Raw genomic sequence first — 20,670 nt, 5'->3', positions numbered from 1 at the left:
CCATTGGGGCCATCATCCGGAAGTGGAAAGAACACACCATCACCATAAACCAGCCATGGCCAGGGGCTGCTCGCAAGATTTCAGACAGAGGAGTCAAAACAATCATCAGAAGGGTTCTGCAACAGCCCAGGACCACTCGTGGAGAGCTTCAGGAAGACCTGGAATCAGCAGGTACCGTTGTTTCAAAGAAAACAATAAGTAATGCACTCAACCGCCATGGCCATGGCACGCACACCACGCAAGACTCCATTTTTGAAGAAGAAGCATGTTGAAGGTTGTTTGGAGTTTGCGACACAACATTTGGATAAACCCATGATATTCTGGGAGAACATACTCTGGTCAGATGGACCAAAATTGAACTCTTCGGATGTCATAAGACACAACATGTTTGGAGGAAAAATGGCACCGCACATCACCCCCAAAACACAGCACCAACAGTCAAGTTTGGAGGTGGGAGCATCATGCTGAGGCTGTTTTTCAGGATGTGGTACTGGTAGAATTCATATCATTCATTTATTCATTTATTTATTTAAAGGACAATGTGCAGGTACATTAAAAAGATGGCTGCACCAGAGTTAGCCACAAGCTAATTTCCATCTGTAGTCCTTGACAAACATAAATAGAACACATTAGGGTTTACAATGACAGTGTTCAAATACAAATACAAGAAACAGACTACTGTACAATGTCCTGAAACCACAATAAAAGGTTAACATTTAAAGCACGTAGTGCAAGTACAAAATACAGACTGATTAAAATAACATAGATTAGAATAATTGAACCTAAAATAAGGTTGGGTCAAGATAAATAAATCAGTCAGTCATTGAAGGAATAATGACTGGTGAAAAGTATCGAGACATTCTTGATCAGAATCTGCTGTCATCTGCCAGGCTGCTGAAGATGAAAAGAGGGTGGATCTTTCAGCAAGACAACGATCCCAAGCACACAGCCAAGCTAACACTCAACTGGTTGAAGAAAAAGAAAATAAAGCTGCTAGAATGGCCCAGTCAATCACCAGACTTGAATCCAATTGAAAATCTTGGGAAAGAATTGAAGATCCGGGTTCACAGAAGAGACCCCCGGAAACTTGAAGATTTGAAGGCAGTTTGTGTGGATGAATGGGCCAAAATCACACCTGAGCAATGTATTCCACTGGTTTCTCCATACAGGAGGCGTCTTGAGGCTGTAATCACCAACAAAGTTGTTTAAACTAAGTATTAAATAAATGTCAGTAAGCGTGTTCAATACTTATTCCCTGTGCCATTTCACTTTATTACACATAACTTAATTTATGGACATAAATGTTTGGATTTCTTTGTATGTGTGCATTATTTGGGTTGATGCCGACATCTGGTGAAAATTTCATGTCAATAGCTCGATTAGAAATATGTTTTTAGAGAGAAATGTTGACGTGTTCAATACTTATTTTCCCCGCTGTATTACCTCATATTTACTGTGTAAGTGTGGCTCCGTCTAATGTCTGGTAAAGCACACTAAGCTTTAGTTCCCAGGCATGTAGCTGACGCGTACTTCAATGAAACATCACAGTCCGTGTTCTTATTTCAAAGGTTTATTGAAAAACCTTTCTTTCAATTACAAAAAACAAAAACTGTACGATTATACGACAAAATAATATTCTCATGCAATCATGGTCAAAACTAGTGTTCTCCCTCGGTTCCATAGCTTCACAAAACAAAATACACGAACATCACGGGATTTATACGCAACCAATGAGAAAGCTGCAGTCAGTATTAATATTAAGCAAGAACCTTGTGGACTGATATTAAAAACGGTGTATTATTCAACTTACAGTTAAATCAAATATTACAAAATCTAAATTATATAATCTCTTTGTTCATATATGGCTCTAACATACTGTAAAGCTGACTTATACCCCTTATATCTCTGTATTCTATTTAATTGATGCATTTGTGACACAATATATGTACAAAAAATAAAACCCTGATTGTCATGATAGTGTTGCTATTGTTGATTTCATTTATTCAAATACAGAAGTGATACTTTAGTACATCATTTTCCTACTTTTTGGTATATGTCTATCTTGGAGTTTGGTACAGCCCCCTGGAGAAAACTACACCGGCTGCCACTGAAATACATGAATAGTGATGCACCCAGTACTCGAGTTTAGGGGGGATGAGGGGGGATGGCATCCCCCCTGAAATAAAAAATAAAAACTTTCCATCCCTTATGTCATTTCATCAATGAATGTGGTTTTACTGCTATTTCAACATTAAGAGTTATCACCAGAAAAATAACACCAAAAAAATAACTTACTTCACAATTTTCACCTGTTTCAAGTAAATTTTAACTTGAAATAATTACATCTGCCAGTGGGGACAATATTTATCTTCTCATTACAAGCAAAAAAATCTTGTTCCACTGGCATATTTTTCTACTTATTTCAAGTGAAAATATACTTGAAACAGGTGGAAATTGTTGTTTTTTTTCCAGTGATGAGTCTTGTTTTAAGTGTAATGAGATTTTTGTTACTAAAATGAGACATTTTAACTAGAAATTAGACAAATATTCTTGTTAAGATTGTGAGTTTTTGCAGTGATCCATTTTACTTATCCTGTGAAGAACAGAATCATACTGATAAGTTCAGAAAACAGTTTTTTATTGTTGTGTTTTAATGTATTTGATGTAAGCCCAGTGGATATTTAAAGCTTACAGAAGGCTGCATTTAACGGCTGCTATGTCATTCCTGCAGTATTTCTGCAAGTGTTTTGGTCACTGCTATTATTTGTAATATATTATATTATTTGTAATCAACACAAATTATCTGTCCCCATATGATAAAATCCACCATCCCCCCTGATTTTTTTTACAACTCGAGTACTGGATGCACCGAATATTCGGTAACCCTAAATTGTTCGGCCGAAAATAGCAAAATAACACTTTCGGTGGAATAAGTGGGGAAAAAAACGAACAATTAATAATGCCGTGTTTAGATAACGCAATCAAACAGCAAACAGCGTGAGTGAGGGGGGGAGCTCGTTAAATGCAGCAAACATGTCAGCATGTCAGATCTTTACTTGGATGTGGGAAAAAGCAGAGAACGTGATAAATGATCCAGGCTGAGTTGGATTTGGGAAAGCCACGACCCGATTAACTGGATTTGAATGGGAGAAAATGAAAAAGGATTATGAGAAAAAATACAATAAGTACAGTAAGACAAATTGTGACTGCCGGGTATTTAACTTTAACTAAAAATTGGCAAAATAAATTAAAATCTGTGAAGAACCATTGTTCGGTATTATTCGGTATTCGGCCAAGTGTTTATTAATATTTTCAGTTTCGGCAACAAATTTTAATTTCGGTGCATAACTATACATGAATATATTTGAGAAGTTTGTAAAATGCTGGAAGACAGAAACAAACTGAGCTGAAACTATCTTCATCTTCATCTTCATCTTCATCATCATCATCACGGTCCAGTCAGAGTCTGTCCACACAAACTGGTTCTGCTTCAACTCTGAGGACGATCAGGACACGACTCGTCCGTCCTGGACACTCTCACCATTTCCACCTGTAGAGGAAGAAGAAATAAGAGAGCAGATAAAGGAGTGTTAGCAGAGATCCCTCCATCAGCTGTAGAGGGAAGAAGAAAGAAGAGAGCAGATAAAGGAGTGTTAGCAGAGATCCCTCCATCAGCTGTAGAGGAAAAAGAAAGAAGAGAGCAGATAAAGGAGTGTTTGCAGAGATCCCTCAATCAGCTGTAGAGGAAGAAGAAAGAAGAGAGCAGATAAAGGAGTGTTAGCAGAGATCCCTCAATCAGCTGTAGAGGGAAGAAGAAAGAAGAGAGCAGATAAAGGAGTGTTAGCAGAGATCCCTCCATCAGCTGTAGAGGAAGAAGAAAGAAGAGAGCAGATAAAGGAGTGTTTGCAGAGATCCCTCAATCAGCTGTAGAGGAAGAAGAAAGAAGAGAGCAGATAAAGGAGTGTTTGCAGAGATCCCTCAATCAGCTGTAGAGGGAAGAAGAAAGAAGAGAGCAGATAAAGGAGTGTTAGCAGAGATCCCTCCATCAGCTGTAGAGGAAGAAGAAAGAAGAGAGCAGATGAAGGAGTGTTAGCAGAGATCCCTCCATCAGCTGTAGAGGAAGAAGAAAGAAGAGAGCAGATAAAGGAGTGACTGCAGAGATCCCCCCATCAGCTGTAGAGGAAGAAGAAATAAAAGAGCAGATAAAGGAGTGTTAGCCGAGATCCCTCCATCAGCTGTAGAGGAAGAAGAAAGAAAAGAGCAGATAAAGGAGTGTTTGCAGAGATCCCTCCATCAGCACATCCAGGACTTCAGAGTTCAGAGCTGCAGTGGAGCAGCTGTGTGTCTGAACATCCTGGAAGGCCGTCAGCTGGAATACACCTTTATTTTTGGACACGTGAACACCAGCACAACACTGGTCTACAACACACATCTGGACCCTATGATTGGCCGACTGCTGTCTCTGTGTTTCTGTCCAATCCTGCAGCCTGTCATCATCCTCCTCTCACAGCTTCATGAGGAAAGCAGCTGCTGAGAAGCTGCAGCTTCACTGGAAACACTGATCTTTGTTTTGATACCAACTGGTTTTAGTAGAAAACTGCTGGAAGCAGCAGAACCGAGTCCAACCTCCACTGACCTGAGATCCTGCAGCTGGTAGTCTGGACTCTCCACCAGATCAGAAAGCTGCTTCACATCTGAATCCTTCAGGCCGTTCCTGCTCAGGTCCAGAAGTTTCAGATGGGAGGGGTGGGACGTCAGAGCTGAGACCAGAGAAGAACAGATGATCCCTGACAAACCGCAGCTCTGCAATCTGAATAAAGAATAAAAGATACATTACAATTCAGCATCATCTTCATCATTTTACAGATAAATTACAATTCAGCCTCATCTTCATCATTTTACATGCTCCATACAGATGAGAATTAGAAAGGTGATGGACTTTATGAAGGCTGATGTTCATATTGATGTCACACATGTGATCAATAGTCTGCATATATTTCTCTTCAGTATTATTGACTTGATGATCAGAAAAGTCTGAGTTTGTGCTGATTTCAATAAAGTCAGTGATGAGGACGACAGTCTAGACCATGTAAAGTCCATTCATGTCACGTGTTTCTGTCCCAATAACACGTCTGTTTGTAAATGATGTTTTTTGGACGATAAAGTTTTCATTCCTAGAAGGACTTTGTGAGCAGAGAAAGAGTTTCAGGACAGGAGGACGTCTGTGTTTATTCAGCATTCATGAAAGACATCTCTTCTCCAGTGATGGATCTGGAACTTGTTCAGAAAACTTTTGTCTGATTAATACATTTGATTCATCAAGAACAGATGCATGATGGTACAGAAACGTACAAATCTGAACCCTTACAGGGAAACTAGAACCAAATACTCGTCAAAATATGGAAACTAATTGATGCTCCAGGGTTTAATGTAGTTTTTAATGGCAGAAACAGTTTTGATGGAATTTGAATTCAAATATCAGTCTTTCTATGTGAATATTAAATGAAGGTAAAAGTTTATTGAACCTGAGTTTTGATGTAAAAATTTGAACTTGTTAAAATGTTTTCTTACATACACGATGAATAAATGAACAATATTCATCATCTCCACATTTTTAAGGAGACATTTCTTCATCAATCAGAACATATTTGTCTGTTTAGGAGTTTTTTCAAACATTTTCTCTGAAAAAGTCGATTGAGTGACGACATAGTTTCAACACAAAGTTTCTGATGTTCTTGTTGGATGTTTTGTTGCTGATGAAGGAAACTCATCGTCTAGACAGCAGCTTTATTTCACTTTACTAACATCAACACACATGGATTTATATTTAGTTTTACACACTGAAAACCATAAAAATACATTATTTGTTGCAACTTATGTCTCTATGACACCTGGATGAAATGATCTTAACAGACATATTGAGGAATTTTATTAAAAAACATAGAAAAAGATGTTTTTCCACGTTTAGAGTTTCATATTTGGTCAACTTGTATTTGTTAATGTGAAATGTAATGTTAGTCAAAGGAAGCCAACGTTGGTTTGACTGATTTCAGCCACAGTAAGAAGTTATTTAGTAAATGAGCTCTATAACTCATATATTGGACGACTACACATTCAGTCTGTCCACTATTGTCTCTCAGACTCTCTCAGTTTATTAACATCTGGATGACATTTCTGAACGTATTAGCTGTAAAGTTAATTCATGTTTGTTCAGATGTTTTATTCCAGGTTCAGACACATCTCTGGTTCTTCATTTGTTCCTGTCTGACACATTCACATGTTTAGTTTTATGTAATTAATCAGAAGAGGAAGTTTAAGATGAAACTAAAGCAGAGAAGAAGAACTCAGAGCAGTCAGATGGTCAGTGTGGATCAGTAGAAGATCAGCCTGATGTCTGCAGGTTAGTGTCAACACAACTTTCACATCAGATTCATCTGAACACACAACTAAAACATGTCTGACCTCAGAGTCTCCAGTCTGCAGTCTGGACTCTCCAGAAATCCACTCAGATGTTTCACTCCTGAATCCTGCAGGCTGTAGTTCCTGCTCAGGTCCAGAAGTTTCAGATGGGAGGGGTTGGACTTCAGAGCTGAGACCAGAGAAGAACAGCTGATCCCAGACAGACCGCAGCCCTCCAACCTGAATAAAGAATAAAAGATACATTACAATTCAGAATCATATTCATCATTTTACAGATTAATTACAATTCAGCCTCATCTTCATCATTTTACATGCTCCATACAGATGAGAATTAGAAAGGTGATGGACTTTATGAAGGCTGATGTTCATATTGATGTCACACATGTGATCAATAGTCTGCGTATATTTCTCTTCAGTATTATTGACTTGATGATCAGAAAAGTCTGAGTTTGTGCTGATTTCAATAAAGTCAGTGATGAGGACGACAGTCTAGACCATGTAAAGTCCATTCATGTCACGTGTTTCTGTCCCAATAACACGTCTGTTTGTAAATTATGTTTTGGACAATAAAGTTTTCATTCCTAGAAGGACTTTGTGAGCAGAGAAAGAGTTTCAGGACAGGAGGACGTCTGTGTTTATTCAGCATTCATGAAAGACATCTCTTCTCCAGTGATGGATCTGGAACTGGTGCAGAAAACTTTTGTCTGATTAATACATTTGATTGATCAAGAACAGATGCATGATGGTACAAAAACGTACAAATCTGAACCCTTACAGGGAAACTAGAACCAAATACTCGTCAAAATATAGAAACTAATTGATGCTCCAGGGTTTAATGTAGTTTTTAATGGCAGAAACAGTTTTGATGGAATTTGAATTCAAATATCAGTCTTTCTATGTAAATATTAAATGAAGGTAAAAGTTTATTGAACCTGAGTTTTGATGTAAAAATTTGAACTTGTTAAAATGTTTTCTTACATACACGATGAATAAATGAACAATATTCATAATTTCCACATGAATGAAATGATCTTAACAAACATATTGAGGAATAATATTAAAAACATAGAAAAAGATGTTTTTTCATGTTGAGAGTTTCATATTTGGTAAACTTGTATTTGTTAAAATGAAATGTAATGTTAGTCAAAGGAAGCCAACGTTGGTTTGACTGATTTCAGCCACAGTAAGAAGTTATTCAGTAAATGAGCTCTATAACTCATATATTGGACGACTACACATTCAGTCTGTCCACTATTGTCTGTCAGACTCTCTCAGTTTATTAACATCTGGATGACATTTCTGAACGTATTAGCTGTAAAGTTAATTCATGTTTGTTCAGATGTTTTATTCCAGGTTCAGACACATCTCTGGTTCTTCATTTGTTCCTGTCTGACACATTCACATGTTTAGTTTTATGTAATGAATCAGAAGAGGAAGTTTAAGATGAAACTAAAGCAGAGAAGAAGAACTCAGAGCAGTCAGATGGTCAGTGTGGATCAGTAGAAGATCAGCCTGATGTCTGCAGGTTAGTGTCAACACAACTTTCACATCAGATTCATCTGAACACACAACTAAAACATGTCTGACCTCAGAGTCTCCAGTCTGCAGTCTGGACTCTCCAGAAATCCACTCAGATGTTTCACTCCTGAATCACGCAGGTTGTAGTTCTCACTCAGGTCCAGATGTTTCAGATGGGAGGGGTTGGACTTCAGAGCTGAGACCAGAGAAGAACAGCTGATCTCTGACAACCTGCACCACTTCAACCTGAACAGAAAGTAAAACATGTTCCAGTCTCATCAGAGAAGAGTTTCTTCAAATATCAACTTTGTCATCAGGTCCATGTGGGTCACCACCGTATCTGGACTTTATAAAACAGGTTTTACACTTTTGTTACATCCATGATGTGGGTTCCTGGTTGTTCCTCTGACATGTTCACCTTTACTGAACATCCTGAGCTTTTCTGGTCCAAGTCTGACACTAGATTAAGATGAAAACACCAACATACACACCAATCCTTTTGATTAGTGTTGATGTTCAAATATTGTTCAAAGCAGCAGTTTAGAAATCAGAAGCTGATCTAGCAACAATTATTAACACCAGAATGGATCTGTGGAGAACTGCTGGACTTTATATCATGTGTCCAGTTTTATATCATTTATGCAGGATTCCTGAGGTTTTTATCATAATGATCCTTGTATGTTATAAAGAGTTAAAATCATGTTTTCTGAGAGCAGAACATATTAAAATACTTTACTTTTAGTAATGTGTAATTTATAATTTGACTTAACTTGCAAACACCTAATAATTCTGTTACAACTGAGTTTATCAGTTAATATCTTACTTTTAGTTAAAGATAAGAATGATTGAATTTTGTATATTTATCAGACTAATTCAACAAATGTGTGTAGTTTTGCTGAAGGGGGTGTTAAAATGTGAACAACACATGATTGTTTTTTCTATCTCACACTGTCCAGAGAGTTGTTGTGTTGTTGAAAAATGGAAAATATTTTTTTATTCTTTCTAAATTGAGCTATTCAATTTATTTTTCTTAATATCTTGTTTGAGAGTGTGATGAGAAAATGTAAATCCTGACTTTCAAAAGAGGAAATGTTGAGTCATAATGCCATTGTGCTGATTATAATGTTTTTTTTTTACTTTTAGGAGGTGTCCTAGTGTCTGTTGTCTCTGAGTTATGAGCATGTTTGTTTATGTATTTTAATTAATGATAATGTTGTAATTAAGCTGATGGTTCTGATTAGACCCCAGAGAAACTGCTGTGAAAGATCAGCAGCTAACGGGGATCTAATAAAACAACCAAACAAACAGTTGTAACTGTCACCAGTTGAACACTTGGTGGATTCTGACCTGAGAGACTCCAGGTGACAGTGTGGACTCTCCAGTCCAGGAAACAGCTGCTCCAGTCCAGAATCCTGCAGGCGGTTGTTACTCAGGTCCAGTTCTGTCAGACTGGAGGACTGAGAGCTGAGAACTGAGGACAGAAGTGGACAGATGTTCCCTGAGAGGTTACACTCACTCAACCTGCAGAGGAGGTTAAAGAGAGATCATGGGGTTATTTAAAAGTAGATTATGTCATTTAACAAAGAAATGTAGGCTATAATATCAATGAAAACTGATTATTTCAACTAATGATCAATAAGTATTGATCACTGCATTTATCTTCTCTGTATGTAAAGTTTCCTGAGATGAATCATTGAGGAGAACTGGTCCCACATGAACCTGAACTTAGTTGAACAGTGAATTTAACTGGTTTCCTCCAAGAACATGTGATTGTAACTAAAACAGATGTGTCCGTGTTCGTCCTTACACAACTTTTTTGGAGGCTTTGACCACCGGCAGCAGCCGCCGTAGAACCTCCTCTGAAGCTGAGAACTTCTTCAGGTCAAACTCCTCCAGATCTTCTGATGACAGTAAGATGAAGGCCAGAGCCGACCACTGAGCAGGATTCAGTTTATATACGGAGATACATCCAGACCTCATGAACTCTTGGACCTCCTCCACCAGAGACCGATCGTTCAGTTCATTCAGACAGTGGAACAGGTTGATGCTTCTCTCTGCAGACAGATCCCCACTGATCTTCTTCTTGATGTATTTAACTGTTTCCTGATTGTTCTGTGATCTTCTTTGTTTTGGTTCCATCAGACCTCGTAGGAGGTTCTGATTGGTCTCCAGTGAAAGACCCAGGAGGAAGCGCAGGAACAAGTCCAGGTGTCCGTTTGGACTCTGTAAGGCCTTGTCCACAGCACTCTGGTAGAAGTCAGTCTCTGCACTTATCCACCAGGAGGTTTTCTTTTGTTCATCCAGCAGGTTGACTCCAGACTTGATGAAGGTCTGCTGGACATGAAGAGCAGCCAGAAACTCCTGAACACTCAGATGGATGAAGCAGAAGACCTGGTCCAGGCTCTCCTCTCTAAAGATCTCGGTGAACACTCCTGAGTACACTGAAGCCTCTCTGACATGGATGCCACACTCTCTCAGGTCTGGTTCATAGAAGATCAGGTTTCCTTTCTGCAGCTGCTCAAAAGCCAGTTTTCCCAGAGACTCCACCATCTTCCTGCTCTCTGGACTCCAGTGTGGATCCGTCCCAGCTCCTCCGTCATACTTGACCTTCTTCAGTTTGGCCTGGACCACCAGGAAGTGGATGTACATCTCAGTCAGGGTCTTGGGCAGCTCCCCTCCCTCTCTGGTTTCCAGGACGTTCTCCAGGACCGAAGCAGTGATCCAGCAGAAGACTGGGATGTGACACATGATGTGGAGGCTCCGTGATGTCTTGATGTGGGAGATGATCCTGCTGGTCTGCTTCTTATTTCTGAACCTCTTCCTGAAGTATTCCTCCTTCTGTGGGTCAGTGAACCCTCTGACTTCTGTCACCATGTCAACACAGTAAGGAGGGATCTGATTGGCTGCTGCGGTTCGTGTGGTGATCCAGAGACGAGCAGAAGGAAGCAGGTTCCTCCTGATGAGGTTTGTCAGCAGCACATCCACTGAGGTGGACTCTGTAACATCAGTCAGGTCCTTATTGTTGTGGAAGTCCAGAGGAAGTCGACTCTCATCCAGACCGTCAAAGATGAACACGACCTTGAACTCTTCAAAGCTGCAGATTTCTCTGGTTTCAGGGAAGAATCGATGAACTAGTTCCACCAAGCTGAACTTCTCCTCTCTCAGCACATTCAGCTGTCTGAAGGTGAATGGAAGCAGGAACTGGATGTCCTGGTTGGTTCTGCCTTCAGCCCAGTCCAGACTGAACTTCTGTGTTAGGACTGTTTTCCCGATGCCGGCCACTCCCGTCGTCATCACCGTTCTGATTGGTTTATCTCTTCCAGGTGGGGGTTTAAAGATGTCTTCCAGTCTGATGGCTGTTTCTGCTCTGTGTGGTTTCCTGGAATCTGCTTCAATCTGTCTGACTTCATGTTCATCGTTGACCTCTCCGGTCCCTCCCTCTGTGATGTAGAGCTCCGTGTAGATCTGCTCCAGAATGGTTGGGTTTCCTGCTTTAATAATCCCCTCAGACACATGCTGGTGCTTCTCCTTCAGCTTAGACTTCAACTTTTTACAAACTGTAACGTAAAGACAGAGATTTAGTGTTTTATGAAGTTCACTCAACAACTTAATTCTAAAATCAATCAAGATCTGAACATCCGCTGATTAGCTGTAACTTTATGATGAGCTGTCTGTTGGAGGTCAATGAAACATATAATTATCAGTTATTGTTTAAACAGGATAAAAATCTTCATAGTAAGATGGTTTTTGTGTTTTTTCCTTCTCTACAACAGACCTTTATCTCTTTTCATCTTCTTTAAAATCGTCTCGGCCACCTCTCTGGTCTTTGAGGAGAAACTTTGCACCATCAGATCTACTGTCTTCAATATGTCCGCATGCTCCAGATCACACACTGGGATCGGTTCAAAACCATCCTCTGATTGATCTGCATTCACCAGGTACTGCTGGAATTCCTTCAGCTCACTGGATTCCAAATTTTTCAAAGTCTCCTCCAACGCGGTTTTTACCTTAAAGAAAGAAATCATCAAAAATTACGTCTTAAAATCTGAATTCATGACAGAGAATCAGTTGGACTTGAACAAACTCAGGAACATCCAGAAATCTGAAAATGGGTTACAGACCAGTGTTTCCCAACTCTGGCCCTCAAGGGTCGCTGCCCTGCATGTTTTAGATGTTTCCTGCTCCAACAGGCCCACGTTTGGACCTGCAGGTCTTCTTGGCAGGAGCGGACTCCAGCCAACCCAGTAAAACCAAAGATGAGTCTGGCAGTCAGCTGGACCATTGACCCTGTTGCGTCCAGTCTGATAGTAATGGGCTTCCGATCATCTACATCGAGTCATATCACAACACAACAACTCTTGTGCCAACTGACACGCATGATGAAGACGCTCCTGAAAACTACTGACATAATCTAGCACATTGTGCTCAGTGTGAGATGTTTCCGTCCACCATTTTCCCTTGAGAAGCTGAAGAGGACGACCCACCGCACGACCAAAGACTAAAGCTGCAGGACTAAATCTAAGAGATCCCTGTGCGGTCTCTCTGATGGCAAAGAGCAAAAGTGGAAGACCCTCATCCCTCTCAAGACAGACCTGGACAACATAGACTTTAAAGTCTGATGAAATCGTTCCCCCAAGACTCGGAGTGACAAGGACTCGATGTTTGATGCAGATACTGTGAAACTTCTCAGATGATTTCAGTGAACTGCTGTCTGTGCTCTGTGTTGATTTAACCGTGGAATCAATGATTTTAACATCCATGTGGACAACAATCAGGACATGTGGACAACCCTCAGGACAACCCTCAGGACATGTGTACAACCCTCAGGACATGTGGACAACCCTCAGGACATCCCTCAGGACATGTGGACAACACTCAGGACAATCCTCAGGACAACCCTCAGGACATGTGGACAACCCTCAGGACAATCCTCAGGACAACCCTCAGGACATGTGTACAACCCTCAGGACATGTGGACAACACTCAGGACAATCCTCAGGACAACCCTCAGGACATGTGGACAATCCTCAGGACAACCCTCAGGACATGTGGACAACACTCAGGACAATCCTCAGGACATGTGGACAACCCTCAGGACATGTGGACAACCCTCAGGACATGTGGACAATCCTCAGGACATGTGGACAACCCTCAGGACATGTGGACAATCCTCAGGACATGTGGACAACCCTGAGGACATGTGGAAACTCAGGACAATCCTCAGGACATGTGGACAATCCTCAGGACATGTGGACAACCCTCAGGACAACCCTCAGGACATGTGGATAATCCTCAGGACAACCCTCAGGACATGTGGACAACCCTCAGGACATGTGGACAACCCTCAGGACAACCCTCAGGACAAAGGGACTAAACACCTGGGAAACTCTGGACAACTTTGGGCGGACGCTGCATGTAACAGAGAGCAAACACAATAGGGGACGGAGCTAGACCTGCTGGCTCTGCCGGTCTGAGCATCTCAAAGGTTAGTGTGTCTGATGTGGACATGTCTGAAACAAACAGATCCCACACCACCAGGGATCCTACATCTTTTCTCTTTTCTTATTAGAACAAGGCTTGCTGCAATCAGGTATCTTTGCTTATGGCAATGACAACACTACCGGTCTTCACCAATGGCGGTAGATACATTTTTACACACCAATTTCGACGTGTGTCTCCGTTCAGCAGTTGGGGATTGTGTAACTTTTAGAGGAAACACATTTTTATACGTTAGAATCAAGTTTCTAAAACCTTGTCCATTTGCTTCAGGAACAAGTTCATAGGCGTGCAACACCGTTCTTTTCAAGTTAGCACTGCAACGGCAGAGACCAGCACTAATTTAGTGCAGTAGCCATGCGCTCAAAGGCACCAAAATAAGAGTCAACGTCTGACCGAAACGAAGGAACTAACGTGGTGTGCTTACTGACGTCAACGTGTGTGCTTTGAGGTGACGTAGCTATGGACACAGGTCAACTCTTTTCAAGAGCTCTGATCCGGAGATGCATCGCTTGCACTAACAGCTCTTTGTTGCGCATCTCCACCTCCTGAATATGAAAGGGTTAAGCAGAGATCTTCGGGGGACAGACCTGGTTGAGGTTCAGAAACTGGATAAAGGTCCACACTGGATCACTGAACACTTGAGAAACCTCTGCTACCTTCTAATCCGCCCCGTCTACGGCGGTAGACGTTTCTAACAGCCTCTCAGATGTTAGCTGCTCTACTTCAGCTTTGTCAGGGCGTTTGTCCCGTTCTTCCTCTACAGACTACGAGACTGCCTCACTTCTGGAGCCTCTGGTGGTCAAATTAGGAATTGCTAAAGTTGGCCCTTCTGCGTTAGCATTGACTGACGGGTCTGTTGGAATGATGATGTTTTCTTTGTCTGTAACATAATTTGCTCTGAAAGAGAGAGATCTCTGCTTCCATCAGCTGAAGAAGCTGAAGAACAAGGAACTCTTGAGTTTCTCATTCAGGAACAAAGGAGGTTGTGATTTAAGACTGGAAGCAGTTTGACTTACAGTATAGTTGTCACTCGTGGAGTCGTCCTGGTCCCCAGACGTCACATCGTCATGTGTTTGAAGCTGAATGCTGCAGAAATGGAGAGAACAGAGGATTGGTCTGCAGATGCTTGACTGTGATTGGTTGACAGGTCCAAGTAACAGCTTCTGAAGTCTTGTTGTGAAAAGATAACACTCTATGTACAGACGGCTGCTTCAGTCATCCACTCAAACACGTCAGTCAAGGTTTGTGTTATTCACCTTGAACTCTGCATCACAGACGATCTCTGCTGCACCTTAACTGCTTTATTCACGTTCTGTCTCTTCCTGTATTGTTTGTGTTCTGAACAAATCATTACACACTTCTGAAGTGGATTATTTTTGAATAATTAGCTCTGTTCTGAGCCTCATTTTCCATGCATCATTTGCATCACTGCCGACGCCGCACCAATCCATCCATTCCAATTCAATTCAATTCAATTCAATTCAATTCAATTCAATTCAATTCAATTCAATTCAATTCAATTCAATTTTATTTATATAGCGTCTAATACAACAAAAGTTGTCTCTAGACGCTTTCCAGAGATCCAGAACATGAACATAAAACCCCCAGCAATTATTACATAAACAATGGCAGGTAAAAACTCCCCTAGTGGGAGAATAACCTTAAGCCAAACAGTGGCAAGAAAAACTCCCCTTTAGGAGGAAGAAACCTGGACCAGGACCAGTATCATAAGGGGGGACCCTCCTGCCGAAGGCCAGACTGGGAGTCAGGGACGTCAACAGCACACAGCAGGCAGGTGGAAGCAGCAGCGGGATGACCCGGGGTGGGGGGACCGGGGACGCAGGCCAGCACCTAGCTCCCCAAGCTCCGGCCCAATCAGCAAGTCCCAGGTTGGGGTGCAGGGTCGGGGAAAGGTTGAGAAGGGGCAGGGCCAGGGAGAGGAGTCGTGATGGTCAAACCTCTCCCCCGCCCAAAAGGGGCCGTTACCCTGCCCCTCTCACTCCCACGCTGCAGGTTCCGGTGTGGTGCATTCAGAGATGCTCTTCACCACCGGCAGAGGATGCTGCACCATGTACAAAAGAGAAAAACAAAAAGAAAGGGGGGCCAGAACAAGAAACTACAGGAGCGACTCTAACACACTAGAGTTTACACTACCTAGAGATTTACCAACACCAGCTAGAGGTTTACTAAACACTAACTATAGGCTTTACTAAAAAGAAAGGTTTTCAGTTTAGTTTTAAAGGTGGAGGTGGTGTCAGCCTCCTTAACCCAGATTGGAAGTTGGTTCCATAGTAATGGTGCCTGATAGCAGAACGCCCGCCCTCCAAATCTACATTTAGATACTCTAGGAACTACGAGTAAACCTGCACCCTGAGAGCGGAGAGCTCTGCCAGGAACATAAGGCACTATCAGGTCTTGCAAATAATGCGGAGCTAAGTTGTTTTGGGCTTTATATGCAAGTAATACAATTTTAAATTGGATTCTGAATTTTACAGGTAGCCAATGGAGCGACGCTAACACTGGAGAGACGTGGTCTCTCCTGCTGATTCCTGTCAGCACTCGTGCTGCTGCATTTTGGATCAGCTGGAGCCTATTCAGCAAATTACTTGGACATCCTGCTAACAACACATTACAGTAATCTAGTCTAGAAGATACAATCGCATGAACTACTTTCTCTGCATCACTCTGCAAAGAGCAATAATCTTTGCAATATTACGGAGATGGAAAAATGCTATTTTAAAAACCTGATTAACATGTGGTTTAAACAACAAATCCTGATTGAAAACAACACCAAGGTTTCTCACAGTTGCACTGGAAGCCATCACAACACCATCTAATCCCTTCCTAAGATGCTCTGGACCAAGAATGATAACCTGTTTTATCTGAATTTAGAAGCAAGAAATGTCTGGACATCCAGTCCTTGATGTCCCTAAGACATGCCTGAAGTTTAACTAACGGTTCTGTTTCATCCGGCTTCATAGACAAATAGAGCTGCGTATCATCAGCATAACAATGAAAGTGTATGCCGTGATTCTGGATTATACTTCCCAACGGCTGCATGTATAAACTGAACAAGATTGGCCCTAGCACTGAACCCTGCGGAACACCATAACAGACCCTTGACTGTTCTGACGAAACCTCATGTACATGAACAAACTGGAACCTGTCAGATAGATATGATTTAAACCAACATAGAGCTGTCCCTTTAATCCCAACAACATGCTCTAACCTGTGCAGTAAAATGCTGATCTACAGTGTCAAAAGCAGCACTGAGGTCCAGTAGAACCAGTATGGACACTAATCCCTTATCTGAGGTCCAGTAGAACCAGTATGGACACTAGTCCCTTATCTGAGGTCCAGTAGAACCAGTATGGACACTAATCCCTTATCTGAGGTCCAGTAGAACCAGTATGAGGGCCAGTAGAACCAGTATGAGGTCCAGTAGAACCAGTATGGACACTAATCCCTTATCTGAGGTCCAGTAGAACCAGTATGGACACTAATCCCTTATCTGAGGTCCAGTAGAACCAGTATGGACACTAATCCCTTATCTGAGGTCCAGTAGAACCAGTATGGACACTAATCCCTTGTCTGAGGTCCAGTAGAACCAGTATGGACACTAATCCCTTATCTGAGGTCCAGTAGAACCAGTATGGACACTAGTCCCTTATCTGAGGTCTAGTAGAACCAGTATGAGGTCCAGTAGAACCAGTATGGACACTAATCCCTTATCTGAGGTCCAGTAGAACCAGTATGGACACTAGTCCCTTATCTGAGGTCCAGTAGAACCAGTATGGACACTAATCCCTTATCTGAGGTCCAGTAGAACCAGTATGGACACTAATCCCTTATCTGAGGTCCAGTAGAACCAGTATGGACACTAATCCCTTATCTGAGGCCATAAGGAGGTCATTCGTGACTCGAACCAGTGCTGTCTCTGTGCTATGATGCATTCTGAACCCTGACTGAAAGATTTCAAACAGATTATTTCTATACAAATAGTCAAATAACTGACTTGAAACTGCCTTTTCCAGAAATTTAGACACAAATGGAAGGTTAGAAATTGGCCTATAATTAGCTAAGGTGTCTGGGTCAAGAGAAGGTTTTTTAAGTAAAGGTTTAATTACTGCAACTTTGAAAACCTGTGGTACATATCCTAAACTTAGGGATAGGTTAATTTGGTCCAGTATTGTCGCAGCAATAAGAGAAAAAACATTTTTTTTGAATAGTCGAGTCGGGATGGGGTCTAACATACATGTGGTAGACTTAGCTCTATTAACGAGTGAAGTCAGCTCAGGGAGGTCTATAGGATCAAAACAGTCTAGAGATAAGTCAGAGCCTAGGGAAGTCGCTAAAGCTGAAGAAACACCTACAACCGGCTGGTTGATTTCTTCTCTAATTCTCGTGATTTTACTGTTAAAGAAGCTCATAAAGTCTTCACTACTGAGAGCTACAGGAATGCACGGCTCAACAGAGTTGTGACTCTTTGTCAGCCTGGCTACAGTGCTGAACAGAAAACGTGGGTTACTTTTGTTATCCTCTATCAACGTTTTCAATTTTTTCAATTCAATTTTATTTACATAGCGTCTAATACAACAGAGTTGTCTCTAGACGCTTTCCAGAGACCCATACCCAGAACATGACCCCCGAGCAGTTATTACATAAACAATGGCAGGTAAAAACTCCCCTAGTGGGAGAAAAACCTTAAGCCAAACAGTGGCAAGGAAAAACTCCCCTTTAGGAGGGAAGAAACCTTGAGCAGGACCAGGCTCGTAAGGGGGGACCCTCCTGCCGAGGGCCAGACTGGTGGGTCAGGGACGGCAACAGCACAGCAGGCAGGTGGAAGCAGCAACGGGATGACCAGGGGTGGGGACCGCAGGCCAGCACACAGCTCCCGAAGCTCCGGCCCAATCAGCAAGTCCCAGGTTGGGGTGCAGGGTCGGGGAAAGGTTGAGAAGGGGCAGGGCCAGGGAGAGGAGTCTTGATGGTCAAACATCTCCCCCGCCCAAAAGGGGCCATTACCCTGCCCCCCTCACTCCCACACTGCAGGTTCCGGTGTCCGGCAAAGGATGCTGCAACATGGACAAAAGAGAGAAAAGGGAGGAGAAGGGGGGGGCAGCACAAGAAACTACAGGAGCGACTCTGACACACTAAAGTTTACACTACCTAAAGATTTACCAACACCAGCTAGAGGTTTACTAAACACTAACTATAGGCTTTACTAAACAGAAATGTTTTAAGTTTAGTTTTAAAGGTGGAGGTGGTGTCAGCCTCCTTAACCCAGATTGGAAGTTGGTTCCAAAGTAATGGTGCCTGATAGCAGAACGCCCACCCTCCAAATCTACATTTGGATACTCTAGGAACTACGAGTAAACCTGCACTCTGAGAACGGAGAGCTCTGACAGGAACATAAGGCACTATCAGGTCTTGTAAATACTGCAGAGCTAAGCCGTTTTGGGCTTTATACGCAAGTAATAAAATTTTAAATTGGATTCTGAATTTTACGGGTAACCAATGGAGCGACGCTAACACTGGAGAGATGTGGTCTCTCCTGCTAATTCCTGTCAGTACTCGTGCTGCTGCATTTTGGATCAGCTGGAGCCTATTCAGCAAATTACTTGGACATCCTGCTAACAACACATTACAGTAATCTAGTCTAGAAGATACAAACGCATGAACTAGTTTTTCTGCATCACTCTGCAAAGAGCAATAATCTTTGCAATATTACGGAGATGGAAAAATGCTATTTTACAAACCTGATTAACATATGGTTTAAACGACAAATCCTGATCGAAAATAACACCAAGGTTTCTCACAGTTGCACTGGAAGCCATCGCAACACCATCTAATCCCTTCCTAAGATGCTCTGGACCAAGAATGATAACCTCTGTTTTATCTGAATTTAGAAGCAAGAAATTTCTGGACATCCAGTCCTTGATGTCCCTAAGACATGCCTGAAGTTTAACTAACGGTTCTGTTTCATCCGGCTTCATAGACAAGTAGAGCTGCGTATCATCAGCATAACAATGAAAGTGTATGCCGTGATTCTGGATTATACTTCCCAACGGCTGCATGTATAAACTGAACAAGATTGGCCCTAGCACTGAACCCTGCGGAACACCATAACAGACCCTTGGCTGTTCTGAAGAAACCTCATGTACATGAACAAACTGGAACCTGTCAGATAGATATGATTTAAACCAACATAGAGCTGTCAGCAGGCCTGGCTTGCGTGCAAAATTTGGTGACTTTTGGGGAACTATCAAATATGGACCAATCAGATGAAGGGTTGGCGTGCTTTTTGGCGTCTAGCGTCGCCACGGTAACACTTTTGAAAGAGAAAAGTAATGCGCATTGTCGCAGGATGAAGACGAACATTTTGATGTATAATGCTCCTGGGTGCACGTTACGGTTCGGGCCGTATTAACTGCCGAAGGAATGGCATAAATTTCGCCAAAATGACAGGATTAATTCAAAATGGCCGACTTCCTTTTCGGTTTCGGCCATGGCGCCAAGAGAAAGAAAGAAAGAAAGAAAGAAAGAAAGAAAGAAAGAAAGAAAGAAATAAAGAAAGAAAGAAAGAAAGAAAGAAAGAAAGAAAGAAGGAAAGAAAGAAAGAAAGAAAGAAAGAAAGAAAGAAAGAAAGAAAGAAAGAAAGAAAGAAAGAAAGAAAGAAAGAATTCCTACAGATACAATAGGGCCTTCGCTCTGTAAGTGCTCGGGCCCTAATAATACCAATCTGATACAAACTAAGAATAATTAAACAAGAAATGTAATCAAAATATCAGTCTTGCATTTCTCTCCAGAATAAATAAACATACTCAAAACACTCACTGTACTGGTTTACCAGACTTATTAACGTTGCATCAAGTTACCGTTAATGTCTATGTAACACTTCCTGTAACGAACTGAACCACACACACACACACACACACACACACACACACACACACACACACACACACACACACACACACACACACACACCTAAGTGCCTAACTTGTCAAAGAGAAGCCTCACATGACCTTGGGGCTTTTACTACACTAGTATTTGGAATTTAAACCTCTGGTTGAGTTGACTTGAGCTGACCCAGAATAAACAAACACATCTGACAGTAAAAGTTCTCATTTTGACGACAAAAACACTATTAAAGGAACTCAACTGTTATTCTAGTTATCATAGACTTCAGACGGAAAAAGACATACATTCAGCCTCTGTTCATCAACGGGATCT

The 20,670-nt window shown here is 41.7% G+C and overlaps 1 protein-coding gene across 3 annotated transcripts in view; it reads right to left on the bottom strand.

Annotated features, from left to right (window-relative positions):
• Positions 1-1,554: 1,554 nt before the first annotated feature.
• Positions 1,555-20,670, bottom strand: part of LOC133462723 (NACHT, LRR and PYD domains-containing protein 12-like) — a 95,280-nt gene continuing 76,164 nt past the window's right edge. Inside the window, exons 7-14 of one of the 3 annotated variants that reach the window (XM_061744118.1) lie at positions 14,454-14,523; positions 11,714-11,945; positions 9,746-11,495; positions 9,286-9,459; positions 8,008-8,184; positions 6,463-6,639; positions 4,637-4,810; positions 1,555-3,550 (exon numbers count right to left, since the gene is read on the bottom strand). In XM_061744118.1, the coding sequence (XP_061600102.1) occupies positions 3,538-3,550; positions 4,637-4,810; positions 6,463-6,639; positions 8,008-8,184; positions 9,286-9,459; positions 9,746-11,495; positions 11,714-11,945; positions 14,454-14,523 (2,767 nt within the window). In that variant the 3' untranslated portion in view covers positions 1,555-3,537. The remainder of the gene's footprint in view (positions 3,551-4,636; positions 4,811-6,462; positions 6,640-8,007; positions 8,185-9,285; positions 9,460-9,745; positions 11,496-11,713; positions 11,946-14,453; positions 14,524-20,670) is intronic. The other 2 variants (XM_061744116.1, XM_061744115.1) reach the window with 2 other exon arrangements.

The sequence above is a fragment of the Cololabis saira genome, chromosome 16, assembly GCF_033807715.1.
Source record: "Cololabis saira isolate AMF1-May2022 chromosome 16, fColSai1.1, whole genome shotgun sequence".
In the NCBI taxonomy this organism is placed as follows: Eukaryota; Metazoa; Chordata; class Actinopteri; order Beloniformes; family Belonidae; genus Cololabis; species Cololabis saira.
Note: the sequence above shows the minus strand (reverse complement) of the source record. Positions and strands in the feature narration are given on the sequence as shown.